At 39.3% G+C, this 15775-nt stretch overlaps 1 protein-coding gene across 3 annotated transcripts in view; it reads right to left on the reverse strand.

Annotated features, from left to right (window-relative positions):
- CFAP44 (cilia and flagella associated protein 44) overlaps nt 1-15775 on the reverse strand; it is a 117032-nt gene that overhangs the window by 12253 nt on the left and 89004 nt on the right. For all 3 annotated transcript variants that reach the window (XM_024578109.3, XM_045185778.2, XM_045185779.2), the window contains 5 exons: nt 15467-15644; nt 8614-9114; nt 6028-6231; nt 5175-5370; nt 197-307 (listed from right to left, as the gene is read on the reverse strand). In XM_024578109.3, coding sequence (XP_024433877.2) covers nt 197-307; nt 5175-5370; nt 6028-6231; nt 8614-9114; nt 15467-15644 — 1190 coding nt within the window. The remainder of the gene's footprint in view (nt 1-196; nt 308-5174; nt 5371-6027; nt 6232-8613; nt 9115-15466; nt 15645-15775) is intronic.

The raw sequence follows: 15775 nt of genomic DNA on the forward strand, positions 1-15775 counted from the left end.
TACATGGCTGCCTAAAGAAACAGACAGCCAATTATCCAGAGAGCCTCCAAAAATATATATTAAACTATACTTCATACATCTTAAATCACCCTTTCCCTAAATGTTATTATGAGGTAATTGTGAAGACAAAAAAAAGGACATTCTTGGTGTGGTCCACTTCACACTTCACAGAAAGCACACAGTTTTATCCGCTCACTCGTTGGGCAGATAGAATCGTCAAACACATCATCTTCAGATCCAGACTCATCTTCATCACTCTCCAAGCTGGATTCTTCCTCACTCGATTCATCACTCTCTTCATCTTCATCTAAGGAGAGAGTAAAACATTGTTAATGAGCGGAAGTTCCTGTGTTAAGCTTAATCCCAGATTTTTAAAATATTTTTCAATGAGTTAATCACTAGGAAAATAACACAGAAAAAGCAGGAGATTACTCAATATTTTCAGAACAGTTTAAAATGGGTGAAGGCATAGAGACCACAAACTTAAACTTGAATGCCTGCAGGGAGTTGTGCGAATAATTTCAATCCCAATCCGTCGAGGCAGAGAGGGGTGAGAACACGTTGCTGAGCTGCTTGTGCCGTGACTCGCCCAACACACATTTGGTTATGGAGGTCCACAGCCCTAAGTCACACTACCCTGAAAGCAGAGAGGGTTTTCACGACTTGTATGAACTGAAGTAATGCTATTTATAATTTTTATTTAACCTACTGAGTGTGGATATTCATGTGTTGCTGCAGAGGAACTGAGGGGTGTGATTTAGAGATCCCGCAGCAAACCCTGCTGGGGTGAGTTGACAAAGACTCTCTGCTTTGACCAAATGTGAGTCAGGCCCCTCTGAGTCCTCTTTCTGACTAGTCCTTGACCTTGGGCGCTGTCCTTGGCTCACTTAGTCCAGCTTTATGAAAAATCCTGCTAGGTCAGTTTAGTAAAAGTCCTCACCCTTGATGTCTGATCAAATTCCTTATTCCTGTCCACAATATCTTATCACTTCAGCCAGCACTCAGCCAAAATCCTGTTAGGTCAGTTTAGCAAAACATTACCTCCAAGTAACTTCTCATCCACTGCTCCCCACCCTGCTCCTTGGCTATACCTCTCCCCTTGCCCTTGTATTGAGAGCTGAGCTGATTTCTCCTCCTCTCTACAAAACCCCATTGTAGTAGTCCCTCCTAAATAAAGTCCACCTTGCTGTTCTTTGCCAAGTGTTCTGAGTAATTAAACAAGTGTTATGAATGATTTCTTTAACAATGTCATAGACAATATCTTTTATAAAATATAAAATTTTTGAGTACGAAAACACATCTGCCCCCCCAAGAGTTCTGGATAAGGGATTGTAGACCTTCCCCACCCAATGCTGTTTTCTTTTAAAACATCTTGAGGACCTCTATGAACCATAAATCACTAATTAGAAATTTTTATTTTATAAAACATCAAATTAAAGAGGTAGACCTCATACTCTCTAGACGATTTCTTAAATATAATATCTCTCTTAAAATTACTTTAAGTGACCTGTACCAACTTATGAAATAAAGCATCAAAGTGTGAAATTAGACCTTAAAATTCTTTGAGGAGGATGAAATAGATCACTTTTCCCTACTTCTCCCACTAAATACAGCTAAAAACTCTGGACATTACATGTAAAACAAACATAAGAAGACTCTGAAAAGCAGAAAGAAGGCAGACCAGCTACGCACCTCAGAACCCAAAAAACAATACTGTGATGAGTTTCTTGGGTTTCTTTTTGCCTCATATCTCAGACCTGGAGATGAATAACTGGGTGACTTGGAAACACCAACAAGTGCAGATACAGGAAGGCCCAACAAGAGCTTGCTCTCTCTAGCCAAATCCCTCTTGCTAAGCTCTCTCTTTTCCCGGAAAGAGGCAGCTTAGCAAGACTTTTAGACAATACCCACCCTGAATACCACAGAGAAAAACTGTGGTCCCACTCCCACCCACATCAGCAAAGGCTAAGCAGGGAACCTAGATGGCCACCATTGCAAAGCTGTAATGAGGCACACCAACACTCCTACCAGAATGGTGTCAGAGAAGGCCAAGTAGGAAAGAGGCATTTTTTTTTTCCTGCGGGCTGATAATCAATCTCCTTTCCCACATTAAGATGTTTGTACATGCAGAGGAGAACCAAGATGGCGGCGTAGGTAGACACACTGCGCCTCCTCGCACAACCAGAACTGACAGAAAATCCAATGGCAAGGAAGTCTGACACCAAGGAAATAAAAAAGAAACATACATCCAGACCAGTAGGAGGGGTGGAGATGGGCACTGGGGTGGAGAGGACTTGTGTTGCCGTGGCGGGACCGAGACTGGCGCAGTGTGGGATGAACGGGGCAGGCAGTCTGACCACTAGCAGACCCTGTGGCCCCACATTCGCGCACAGATAAACCGGAAAGAACGGTGTGGAGCGAAGCACACGGCATAACCCAGGGCTCCAGCGTGGGGGAAATAAAGCCTCAAACCTCTAACTGAAAATGCCCCTGGGGGTGGGGGCGGCAGCAGGAGAGACTCCCAGCCTCACAGGAGAGGTCGTTGGAGAGGCCCACAGGGGCCTAGAGTGTGCACAAGCCCACCCACTCAGGAACCAGCACCAGAGGGGCCCAGTTTGATTGTGGGTAACCGAGGGAGTGGCTGAAATCCAGTGGAGAGTGGAGCGGGCGCCATTGCTCCCACTCGGCCCCTCCCCCACACACAGTGTCACAACCCAACACCAGCGTTACCCGCCCTGGGAACACCTAAGGCTCCGCCCCTTTAAGTAACAGACACACCAAGACAAAAAAAAAAAATGGCCCAAATGACAGAACACTTCAAAGCTCCAGAAAAAATACAACTAAGCGAGGAAGAGATAGCCAACCTATCAGATGCACAGTTCAAAACACTGGTAATCAAGACGCTCACAGAATTGGTTGAATTTGTTCGAAAACTAGATGAAAAAATGAAGGCTATGCCAAGAGAAACAAAGGAAAATGTACAGGGAACCAATAGTGATGGGAAGGAAACTGGGACTCAAATCAATGGTGTGGACCAAAAGGAAGAAAGAAACATCCAACCAGAAAAGAATGAAGAAACAAGAATTCAGAAAAATGAGGAGAGGCTTAGGAACCTCCAGGACATCTTTAAACGTTCCAACATCTGAATTATAGGGGTGCCAGAAGGAGAAGAGGAAGAACAAAAAATTGAAAACTTCTTTGAACAAATAATGAAGGAGAACTTCCCTAGTCTGGCAAAGGAAATAGACTTCCAGGAAGTCCAGGAAGCTCAGAGAGTCCCAAAGAAGCTGGACCCAAGGAGGAACACACCAAGGCACATCATAATTACATTCCCCAAGATTAAGCAGAAGGAGAGAATCTTAGAAGCAGCAAGAGAAAAGAACACAGTTACCTACAAAGGGGTTCCCATAAGACTTTCAGCTGATTTCTCAAAAGAGACCTTACAGGCAAGAAGGGGCTGGCAAGAAGTATTCCAAGTCATGAAAGGCAAGGGCCTACATCCAAGATTACTGTATCCAGCAAAGCTATCATTTAGAATGGAAGGGCAGATAAAATGCTTCTCAGATAAGGTCAAGTTAAAGGAGTTCATCATCACCAAGCCCTTATTATATGAAATGTTAAAGGGACTTACCTAAGAAAAAGAAGATAAAAAATAGGAACAGTAAAAATGACAGCAAAGTCACAGTTATAAACAACCACACCTAAAACATAAACAAAAGCAAACTAAGCAAACAACTAGAACAGGAACAGAACCACAGAAATGGAGATCACATGGAGGGTTATCAATAGGGGAGTGGGAGGGGGAGAGAGGGGGGAAAGGTACAGAGAATAAATAGCATAAATGATAGGTGGAAAATAGACAGGGGGAGGGTAAGAATAGTGTAGGAAATGTAGAAGCCAAAGAACTTATATGTATGACCCATGGACATGAACTATAGGGGGGGAATGTGGGAGGGAGGGGGTGGGCAGGATGGAGTAGAGTGAGGGGGGTGGGAAATGGGACAACTGTAATAGCATAATCAATAAATATATATTAAAAAAAAGATGTTTGTACATATCCTATGGGCAGCCTGGACTTCTACTCTCACCTGGCAGCAACAAGGTTCCCTTCACACTCCCCACAGAGGTGGTGTCACAAGAGCCCTGGTGGAGAATCAGGACGGTCACCACTGCCAGAGGTGCCAAGGCCATCCCCATCATGTTGTCAGTAGACATTACAAGGGGGAGCCGGAACTCCCATCTGCACACAGCAGTAACAAGATCCCCTTCCCTTGGGTGACAGTGAAGGCCGAATACCTCCACCTAGCAAAAAGGAAGCACACACATACCCCTTTCTCTGGCGGAGCAGGGTTAGAGAAAGCCATGAAAAACAGGTTTTAATGAGATACAGAGTCTCATACCATAAGAAGAAAGTTTCCAGGCTTTAGTACCAGGTTAATACTAGCTTCAGAATGTGAATTAGGAAGTGATCTCTCCTCTTTGATTTTCTGGATACTACTGTGTAGAATAGTGGTAATTCTTCTTTAAATGTTTGGTAGTGTGCTCCAGTAAAACTATTTAGACCAGTGGAGTTTTTCAGGGGAGTTTTGAAATGACAAATTCAATGTTTGTAATAGTTATGAAATCATCATTGCATATTGGATGAGTCATGGAAGTATTTTTTTTGTGGAATTGGTCTATTCATCCAAGTTGCCAAACATAATTATAGATTTCTTTATTTTTCCTTTCATTTCTATCAGTTTTTGCTTCACATATTTGGCAGCTCTATTGCTTTATGCATACACATTAAAGATTGCTTTGTCTTTTTGGTAGATTGACACTTTTATCATCATACAATGTTTTCCTGGGTCCAGTAATTTTTTCCTCTGAAATCTACTTTATCTGATATTAACTCAGCTGCTCCTGCTCTAATTTGATTAACGTTTGCATGCCCGTATCGTTTCCTTCCTTTTATTTTCAAGTTGATTGCACACACACACACACACACACACTGTCTGATGTGGCAGTGAAGAAAAAGTGATACTTCACCTATAGAGACCTAAATGGTTTATATCCTCGCCTCTTTAAATCCCACAACGCCTCTGCATCGTCTGTGTTGTGGTGAACATAGATGATTTCTCTATTTCCCTCCTTCATGCTAATAAAAAATATTATCATATAAAAGAAATACAAACCGGCGTCTCCTTCAACTTCCTTTTTCTTCACCCGCTTTATCCTCTTCTTTAGGACCTTCATGAGGAAGTTAGCAAACTTATTGTTTTCTCCAAGGGCGGCCTGGAAACCAGCATAGAGTGCCTTTTCCTGGTCCTGAAGCCTGATAATTTCATTCTTTTTCTCATCCATCTCCTTAAGAGTTTCACTTATTTTCCACTAAATGCACAATAAGAAGAACAAATGAAAATATTTTTTGCCCATCTTGTATGACAACTAAAAAAAAGATACATCATATGTTAGTGAAGCTGAAATATCTAAAAATTAATGTCTCTAACAGTATGTAATATCTATTTAATAGAATCTTTCTTCCTTTAAAACAAAGAGATGTATAATTTACTCCTTTAAATTTAATATGTATACAAATAGAGAAACCATTTCCTGTAATATTTATGTTACATATTACTCTGACACCAGCTATCACATTTAAGAAACTCGCTAGCTTCTTTTCCAGCCATATTCTGAAGGATAGCATAGAATCAAAACTCAGCTTCACATGGTAGGTAGTAACAACAAGAACATAAACTTTTGAAATCCACAGATAAACTAAATATAAGGCTCACTTTCGAAAATTGTATTCTAATGTACCTTACAAAATATTATATCAGATTCACTAAAAAATGTGACTCACTTCTCTCTGACCAAGGATACCAAAACTGGAGCGCAAGCTGAATAATGGGGGAAAGGAGAGAGAAGAGAAAGAGATGAGGACTAGACAAGAGGGGAAATTAAGTTGAGAAAAAGAAAGAAAAGAAGATTTAATTTCCCCCCACAACAAAGGGCAGAGCCAGCTGGCGTCCTCCTGCTCATTCATACCTGCATGTCTTGTTCCTCTTTGTCTAATGAATTAACACTGTTTTGAAGTATGTTCTCCTGTTTTTCAAAATTCTTGAGGAGAAGCATTTCTTGAAATAATGTGACATGGTGCAGGTCAGATAGTTTCATCTGAGTATCTAGTTTCAGTTTCTGATGCCTTAAGAGATGGAGTTCTGCATCAAAAGTGACAATCAGTTCTTTGATCTGAGGTAGAAAAGATTTGAGGATGTATTAGAACAGCTAAAGTGTTTTTTAAGCGATCTAACAATACTAATTTGTTTGGGTGAAAACATTTTCTCATTATGTCCTTATTATGGTTGGAGAATTATATGGGTGTGTGTGGTTGTGTCTAATCATATAAATCATTTATCAATCATCTTACATTTACATAAATTTATTTATTTATTAAGTGGCAAAAATTCTGTAACCATAGTTCTTCCAGTTCTTTCTCTACCATTGAAAAAACCATTCATCAAGAATGCCCTTCTTGCTGTACTGAATGGTATAAGTCAGAGACTATAAGCTCTTTGTGGGTAGTGTTTATATTTGCCTCCATTATATCCCCATAGTATTTCTACATGGCCTTTGCATACAGTAAACACTAAATAAGTATTTTCCTTAACTTCTTATTTTGAAAAATTTGAAACCTACAGAACAGTAAATATTTTCAAGTAGATAAATATAATCATGGACCCATAAGAAACCTGTTTAATCTTACTTCAGAAATGAAGACATTGAGGCTAAAGGTGGTTTTCCTGAGCTCAAAGCTAATGCGTCACATAGCTGGGATAAGAACCTAAGTACCCCAAATCCTGATCTAGACCTTACTCATCTGATGCCTTAATGATCTTAAATCTTTGGTTTTGCTCTGATTTGGGCACAGCTTCTCCCCCACCCCATCCTAAAGGAGATGAGATCAAGAGAGAGCCCCAAGGGCTGGTTCTCCTGAGGAAACTAGTACAGCAGGAGGAAGACACTCCACTCCATGTCTCACGTTGGGCTGTGCATGACGGGAAGCCCCAACTGTCAAATGCTTGTAATGAGTGAGGGCCCAGATTGGAGCTGAGAAAGCCAAAGGGATCTGTGGGCTTGGGGCAGTAAAACTGCTGGAGAATTTCAGAGAGCTTTAAAACAAACAAACAAACAAAAAAGAAAACAAGGAAAAGAAAAAAATTAAACTAATATATGGCTGTAGACTATAAGTGGGCCCCCCTTAAAAGTTTGTCTAACAAATTTGAGTTATTTTAAGATTTCTTTAGATGGACTACATTTTTTTAGTACAATAGCATTCTGAAACTGTACTGCATAGATGTCCAAGTTTGTAAAGTTTCACTTGTTCTATTCTCTCATATCCCTGACAGCCTGTAAGCCTTATGAGGATGGAGAACATGTCTGACTTGAGTACTGATGACTCACTACTACCTAGTTAACACTGTCCCTGCTCATAGGATATCCAATACACATTTTATAATTAATAAAGTAAATTACTCAATTAAACCAAAACTTTTTACTGAGTGTCTACTATATGCCTGGCATTGTCCTAGACACTATAGGGGAATCAAAAGTTTATGTACCTTCCCTCAAGAGCTATATAACATAATTTACAAGACAAAATTAACACAAAAAACAGCAAAAAAAATTGGTACAAAGCATGACATGATGATTATAGGTGCAATTGGAGGTTAAAAAAAGAGAGTATGTAATATGGACAGAAGATGTGGAAAGGGTTTGGAATTATGCTGAGTTTTGAATGATGACTCAAGCTTTGGAAGGAAGTCTTTGCAGGTAGAAGGAAATAGCAACAGAAAAAGCACAGATACGAAACTAAGAATGTGGGGAGGGGGTAGGAAAAAGCAGAAAGGGTGAGAATACTGGGCTGGATAAAGTAGAGCTAATGGGTGAAGAATGAAGTTGGAAAGCTGTAAGGGGTGCCTAGCAGGAAAAGACAAAATGAGGGAAAGGACTCCACGTGCCTAGTAGCAGGGAGCTATCTATCTATCCAGGAAAGGCCCTTTTCCTTCCATATTCAGAATACCTCCCACACAACTGATCCCAGTCTGGTCTTGATTTTCCTAGAAATAAAAGTAGCTGGCATTCTAGCTCCAGACCAATTTGAAGCCATTCATTACCATGAACATTCTCACTGTTGGAACAAATCACACATCAGAGAAAGGGGACAGTATAAAAAGCAGAGGGTGGCTCATTTCCTCTGGAAGGTTTTTATGATGTTCCATCTATCATGTGAAAGCCGCTCCATCACTTCCCCTGTCCCAAGACTTCAGTGAGATGCCAATTAACATGGATTTGCCCCTAATGCTTAGTCAGCTTTCCAAAAAGGAAGAAGTCCCAAAGCTCCAAAGTTCTGGGCAGAGCACAATGATTTTCAGAAAATCATTTCTGAATGGGGAATCTTTCAGGATGGGGAGGAAGCAAAGCCATTAATGAGTTGTGGGCTGGACAGTGTTTGGGAAGGTTAATGTAGAAATAAATAAATAAATAAATAAATAAATAAGAAAGAAAGAAACTAGATCTATTTCCCTGCTTCATTCTCTTTCAGCTTTAAATAGGCACAGTCTCACCCCTTACCCTGTTGGCCAAATACTGTTGCATATAAATATTTTTAATCTCATTTCTCTTCATAATCTCCAGCTCTACATCAATTGGATCTGCTTTTTCAAATTCTGTTAACTTTGAAATTTCTAGACTGAATGATGATGCCTTTGATGATCTGGACAATGACTCTCGTGTGGTCAAGTCGCCGTCCTTTAAAGAAGAGATTCTAAGGAATCCTCCACTTGCACCTATAGGCCCTGCCTGTTCTGCTTGATGGGTCTTTCCATCCTCATTTTTCATCTGCTGTTGCTTAAAAGCCAGAAGAATTTCCTCATCATAGTGAAATCTCTTTTCAGGAACTTCTTCCAGGTGAATCTGAGGGATTTGCGGAATGGGGATGTGCTTGGATGTGTGAAGAGTTGACTGAATGTGCTTCAGCTCTTGTACCAGGCACTGTATTTCCTCGATGACAGCCACTTTAAGGTCTCGAAGAGAGAGGATGCACTTGTTCATGTGCATTTTCTTTGAATGGGTCTGATAAAAAGAACAGAAAGGAAGCAAAATGACAATCCACTCACAAAGGACAGTTTCAAGTATGATCTGCTTTTCTCCATTGACTGGTATGCATAACAAAAATTCGAGATAAAACTTTATCCGAACTTTCTTGTTTACTACTAAATAACTCTTTCTCTAGTTTTTAGGCTTTTCCCCATTTTGCCTCTCCAAAAGAGGGAGAGGCAAAAGTCTTGATATGATCTATGGTATCCCACAGCTGGCTCATAGGTCTGAGTTCCCCTGTCTTCCATTCCCACCACTCAGTGGAAGTCCTTCCTGAAGGCTTGTGTTCAGCTGAGTCCCCTCAGGGAGGGGGAGGTCATTCTTTGGTCAGAAACACACAAGAAATTGTCCTTTTCTGATGGAAACAAGAATCATTGGTTCACACTCATGTGTGCCTGCCTAGGGCCACACTATAATTTAGCCTATTCATTCTGTATTTTGGCCTCATATTACTGTTATTCTTTGTGCAGGCAAAGTAATGATCCTGAATTTCAGTATCATATCCCACCAAGAGATTCCAGGGCTCTTCCTTATTTCCTTATCTATTTATCTAAGCCAAGCTGTGCCATACAGATCCATGTCTCAATCCTTACCAGCTCTCTCCCTTGTCTGAGTTTTCTCAATGCACTACCAGAGCCTATGGGTCCATGCAACCCTGCTCCTGTGCAGTTAGGCAACTAGATGGTCCAAAGACAGTTAAGAGTTAACTTGCTTAAATACACAGATTTAAAAAAAAAAGATCAAAAGGTGCTTTTCCAAGTAGTCTTAACAAAACTTAAACCTGTATACTTACTATTTATGTAATAAATTAGAGGAAATGTTTTACACACTCAGGAATAAATGTTTAAAGCATTAAGGCTCAAACTCAACAACCAGCATCTGATCGAGTGGGGGACAACTTCTGAAGCACCTAGAGGACTGAGAATTGAGCCTAAAAGGAGAAACCCAAACCAGTTTAGTGGCTGTAAGGCTACCTCTTAGAGAAGCCCTCTTTACACATCAGCCCTCTCTACTTTTCCAAATATGCACATATGTAAACGTTGGCCAATGGGGAGAAGGGATTATAAATACACTATTTTAAAAGGCTTTGATACTTTTTAATGATTTTTAATTTAACCATGGCAAGAATGACAATTTATTGACTTTAACCATTACATTAACCCTATGAAATAGACTAGATATATCTTATTGTTGTTAATTGGTATTAATACCCTTTTTACAAACAACATAACAGAGACTTAGGGACATTCACATGACTAACAAAGTTCACATAGCTATTAAGTCAGGAACAGAACTCTAGTCTTCTGACTTGTAGAACAGTGTGCTCTACATTATTTTATACTGCCATTTTAATAAAGTGGATTTCAGTATAATGCAATTTTGTGTAAGACATGATACCTGTCCACCATCTGTAGTTAGACTATGAAATTTCAGGTTGGATGACTGGCAAATTGTGGTCAAAAGAACATGTTTCTATGCTGATGGATGAAAAAAGAATTACCTTACATGAACAGCTAGAAAAGCAACCCAAATGGTCACTAATAAAATGTTCAGGGTTGGGGTGTAGTTCAAGATGGCAAAGTGGGATGTACCTAAACTCACCTCCTCCATGGACATACCAAATCTACAGCTACAATACACATAGATCAAATCCCTCTGAAAAAGACCTTAAATCTACTTTGACAGCTAGCTCATCCACAATAAAGGATAAAGGGCCACATCAAGATGGGTAGGAGAAGCAGAAATGTGGTCTCACCAAAATCACCCCAGCACAAAGACCCACAATGGGAAGAGATCTCACAAACACAAAGCATCCCCCAGAGGAGCAAGGAGTTTCTGTCCCACATCAGGCACCCTAACTCTTGGGACTTGTCCCAGAGAGATAAGCCCCTCAGAATATCCGGCCTTGAAAACCAATGGGGTTTATGGCCAGAAGACCCAAAAATCTGTGCAGAAAGGCAAGACTTTCAAGAGCTCACATGTAGACTCACTCACCTGGATCCAGCACAAAAACAATTTAAAAAGTTCCTAGACCATATGTGAAGGAGATTCATTAGCTAATTTTGATGTGTCTCCTGGCACTTTCTCTAGGGATAAAGACGCTGTTGGGTGCCACTTTCGCACTTAAGTCCACCTTGCTAGCACTGATGCTGACAGGTGCATTTTTGTGCTCCCTCTACTTTCTGGCACCTATGGGCTGTCCCACCCCCATGCACTCCTGCAGCCTGCCTGAAGTCAGCAGGCTTACCTGCTCATGTACCCTCCTGCAGCCCCTCTGAGATCAGCAGGTGAATGTAGTCCAACAGGGGATACAACATAAGCACCTGGCAATGGTGGTGGCCACAAGGGACTGTGATGTTAGGCCCCATAGGACTGAAATATTCAGAGAGAGAGTTCTTGGCAAGCTGCCAGCCCCCAGGGTTTGGCACAGATAGTTGATTAAAACATCTCGCCAGTCTTCATGTGAAAAGGCCTATTTACTTGTCCTGAAGCATCAGCCTAAGGGGCAGGCTTTAGGTTTACCACACATCTAGAGGTTACAAAGAAGCTTTCAGGGAACACAAGTTGGGGAGCACTATCTTTGTGCTCTCCCTTGGCCTCACTGCAGCTTATCGGTTGTTCCAAGAAAGGAGCTTACACATTCATCTGGAGCCCTGATTTATGCAACTGTCACCAAAAAGACCCCTCCAAATAGCCTGACCTGGAGGCCAGCAGGGGTCAGGAGTGCAGTCTCACAGGACTGTATATATTTGCTACTTTATTTTTTTATATATATTTGCTACTTTAAAAGGTGCTTCTAAGGGTCTGACTTCCAATCAGCCTGAATCTAGGTGCTGAGATACTCCCTTTGAAATATTGACAGGTCTTGTCATGCCCTCAACAACTGGGACCTATCAAGAATAAATCAGTCTGCTTAGACAATCACAAAGATTTGAGAGATGATGAAGAGTTAGGGCAAGGTTGGACTTAAGGTACATTGCTTATACAAAACCAGTCCTTCAAGATTGGAAGAGGTAGCTGTTTTGCCTAAGACATAGAAACAAACAGAGAGACACACACACAAAATGAGGGAATAGAGGACCATGTTTCAAATAAAGAAGCAAATTGAGCCCCAGAGAAAATCCTTTATGAAATGTAGATAAGGAACATAAATGATAAAGAGTTAAAAGTAATGACCATAAAGATACCCACTGAACCTGGGAGAAAAATGGATGAATGAAGTGAGAACTTCAACAAAGCAATAAAAAAATATAAGAAAGTACCAAACAAAAGTACAGAGCTGAAGAATAAAATAGATGTAAAATATACTAGAAGGATTCAACAGCAGACTAGGTGAAGCAGAAAAACAAATCATTGACCTGGAAAATAAGGGAGTAGGACTCACTCAAACAGAGCAGAAAAAAAAAAAGAGAAGACTTTTAAAAGGTGAAACAGCTTAAGGGACCTATGGGACAACATCAAGTGGAATAACATTAACATTACAGAAGTCGAAGAAAGAAAAAAGAGAGAATGGGGCAGAAAACTTATCTGAAGAAATAATGGCTGAAAATTTCCCTAACCTGGGGAAGGAAGCAGACATCAGGTCTAGGAAGCACAGAGAGTTCAAAAAGAGATCCATACCAAGATACATTATAACTAAAATTTTAAAAATCTTAAAAACAACAGTGAAAAACAACTTATTATGTACAAGAGAACTCCCATAAGACTATCAAATGATTTCTCAGCAGAAATCTTTTGGAGACCAGAAGATAGTAGTATGGCATATGCCAAGCGCTGAAAGAAAAAAACTTCCAACTAAAACTCTACCCAGCAAGGTTAAAACTCAGAATTAAGGGAGAGAAAAACAGCTCCCCAGATGAGATAAGCTAAATGAGTTCATCACCATTAAAGTGGCTTTGCCAGAAATGCTAAAGGGACTTCTTTAAGAAAATGTATGAAAGTAAAAATCTCACTGATAGAGTCAAATATAGGTAATAGATTAACCACGTATAAAGGTAGCATGAAGGATAAAGGACAAAGTAGTAAAATTAGCTATAACTACAATAAATAGTCATGGATACACAAAATGAAAAAATGCAAAAAATGACAACAAAAATATAAAATGTGGAGGGAGGGATAAAAAGTAGAGCTTTTATTTTATTGTTTTTAAAAAAGATTCACTTATTTATTTATTTTTTAGAATAAGAGGAAGGGTAGGAGAGAAATATTGATGTGAGAGAAAAACATCAACTGGTTGCCTCTTGCACACCCCCAGCTGGGACCTGGCCAACAACCCAGGCATGTGCCCTGCCTGGGAATTGAACCCATGACTTTTTGGTTCATAGTCGGGCACTCAACCCACTGAGCCACACCAGCCGGGGCAAAATGTAGAGTTTTTAGAATGTATTCAAACTTAAGTTGCTATCAACTTAAAATACACTGATATACATTCTTTTCAAGTGCACATAGAACATTCTACAAGATACATCACATGCCATACATATATATCCTAGTACATGTGGAGATATATATATACTGTTATATGGGAACCTCAGAGTAATCACAAAGCAAAAACCTACAGTAGATATACAAAAGATAATGAGAAGGAAATCTAAACATAACACTAAGGAAAGCCATCAAACCACAAGGGAAGAGAAGAAGAGAAGAACAAAGAAGAACTACAAAGATGTCCAGAAAACAGTGAACAGAGTGGTAATAAGCACTATCTATCAATAATTACTTTAAAAGTAAATGGGCTAAATTCCCCAATCAAAAACACAAAGAATGACTGAATGGATAAAAAAAACAAGACTCATCTATACACTTCCTATAGGAGACTCACTTCAGATCTAAGAACTCACACAGATTGAAAGTGAAGGGATGGAAAAAGATATGCAGACAGAAACAAAAAGAAAGCAGGTGTAGCTATACTTATATCAGACAAAACAGACTTTTGAAACAAAGATTATAATAAAAGGTAAATAAAGGCATTACATAACGATAAAGGGAGCCAATCCAACAGGAAAATATAACATTTGTAAAACTTATGCACAAATTTAGAAGCACCAAAATATATAAAGCAAATATTAACAGACATAAAAGGAGAAATTGATAGCACATAATAATGGTAAGAGACCTTAATAGCCTACTTCTATCAATGACTCAGTGGTATCCTTTTGGCCTCTCTGGGCCACACAGGAAGAAGAAGAGTTGTATTGAGCCACACATTAAATACATTGCGACACGTAATCACAAAAAAATCTCATACTGTTTTAAGTAAATGTACGGTTTTGTGTTGGGCCCCATTCATAGCAATCCTGGGAAGCATGTGGCCCATGGGCTGCAGGTTGGACACCCCTGCTACATAATTCAAACAGAAAATCAATATGGAAACATCAGTTTTAAACAACACATTAGACTAGATGCACTTAATAGATATATATAGAACATTCTATCCAAATGCAGTAAAAATACACATTCTTTTCAAGTGCACATAGAACACTGTACAGGATACATCACATGTTAGGCCACAAAATAAGTCTCCATAATTTAAGAAGATTCACATCTCATCAAGCATCTTTTCCAATCACAATGGTAGAAATCAATTGCAGTAAGAAAACGAAAAATCACAAATATGTGGAGATTAAGTAATATGCTATTCAACAACATCAGTGAAGAAATTAATGGGGGGATCAAAAAATACATGGAGACAAATGAAACTGGATATACAACATTTCAAAATGTATGGGATGCAAAAGAGTATATCTAAGAAGGAAGTTCATAAAAATCAGGGTAGAATTAAATACAACAGAGACTAAAAAACAATACAAAAGATCAATGAAACTTAGAGCTGGATCTTTAAAAATATAAACAAAATTGACAAACCTTTAGCTATGCTCACCAAGAAAAATAGAAAATAAAACAGAAGTTACAACTGATACCACAGAAACACTATTAACAAGAGACTACTATTGACAATTATACAACAACCAATTGGACAACCTAGAAGAAATGAATAAATTCCTAGACATGTACAATCTTCCAAGTGTGAATCAAGAAGAAATCAAAAATTTGAATAGACTAATTATTAGTGTGAGAAGATTAAATCAATTAAAAAAAACTCCCACCAGTATTTTTGATTATCTAGAATAATGCCCCCTTTCTACAAATGAGGGAACTGAGCCTACATAAACATAAACATAAACATAAACATAAACATAAAGGTCTTTTGCACTTCTAAATTTCTATGACTATGTCATTATGAACCTATAGTGAAATGGGTGGTTTTAGCAGAATTCAGTTAAAAACCCAGGTGCCTCTCACTGTTGTATAAGCTGTGGGTAAGTACCATAGTGTCCAGCTGTCCCAGTTCCTCTTCTTTCTTGGCAGCATTTATTCTCATGTGCTCGGGTATCTTATAGTCTGGGGCTGTCTTCAGATTGAAGTCTCCCATATACACCTGAGCCTCTTTGATGGCTTGAACATCTTTGGGATCTTCATAGTCATCAGCAGGTTTACTCTTGTATCTGTGAGACAAATGAATTACCCAGCCACAAAAATAACAATAAACTCTAATTTGTCTACTTTATTACAGGTATATAATCTATTCAGTCATGAAGCAAAAGTATAATTCTTAATCAGTGATGTTATTTGTCTA

This window comes from Desmodus rotundus, chromosome 2 (genome assembly GCF_022682495.2).
Source record: "Desmodus rotundus isolate HL8 chromosome 2, HLdesRot8A.1, whole genome shotgun sequence".
NCBI classification, from domain to species: domain Eukaryota; kingdom Metazoa; phylum Chordata; class Mammalia; order Chiroptera; family Phyllostomidae; genus Desmodus; species Desmodus rotundus.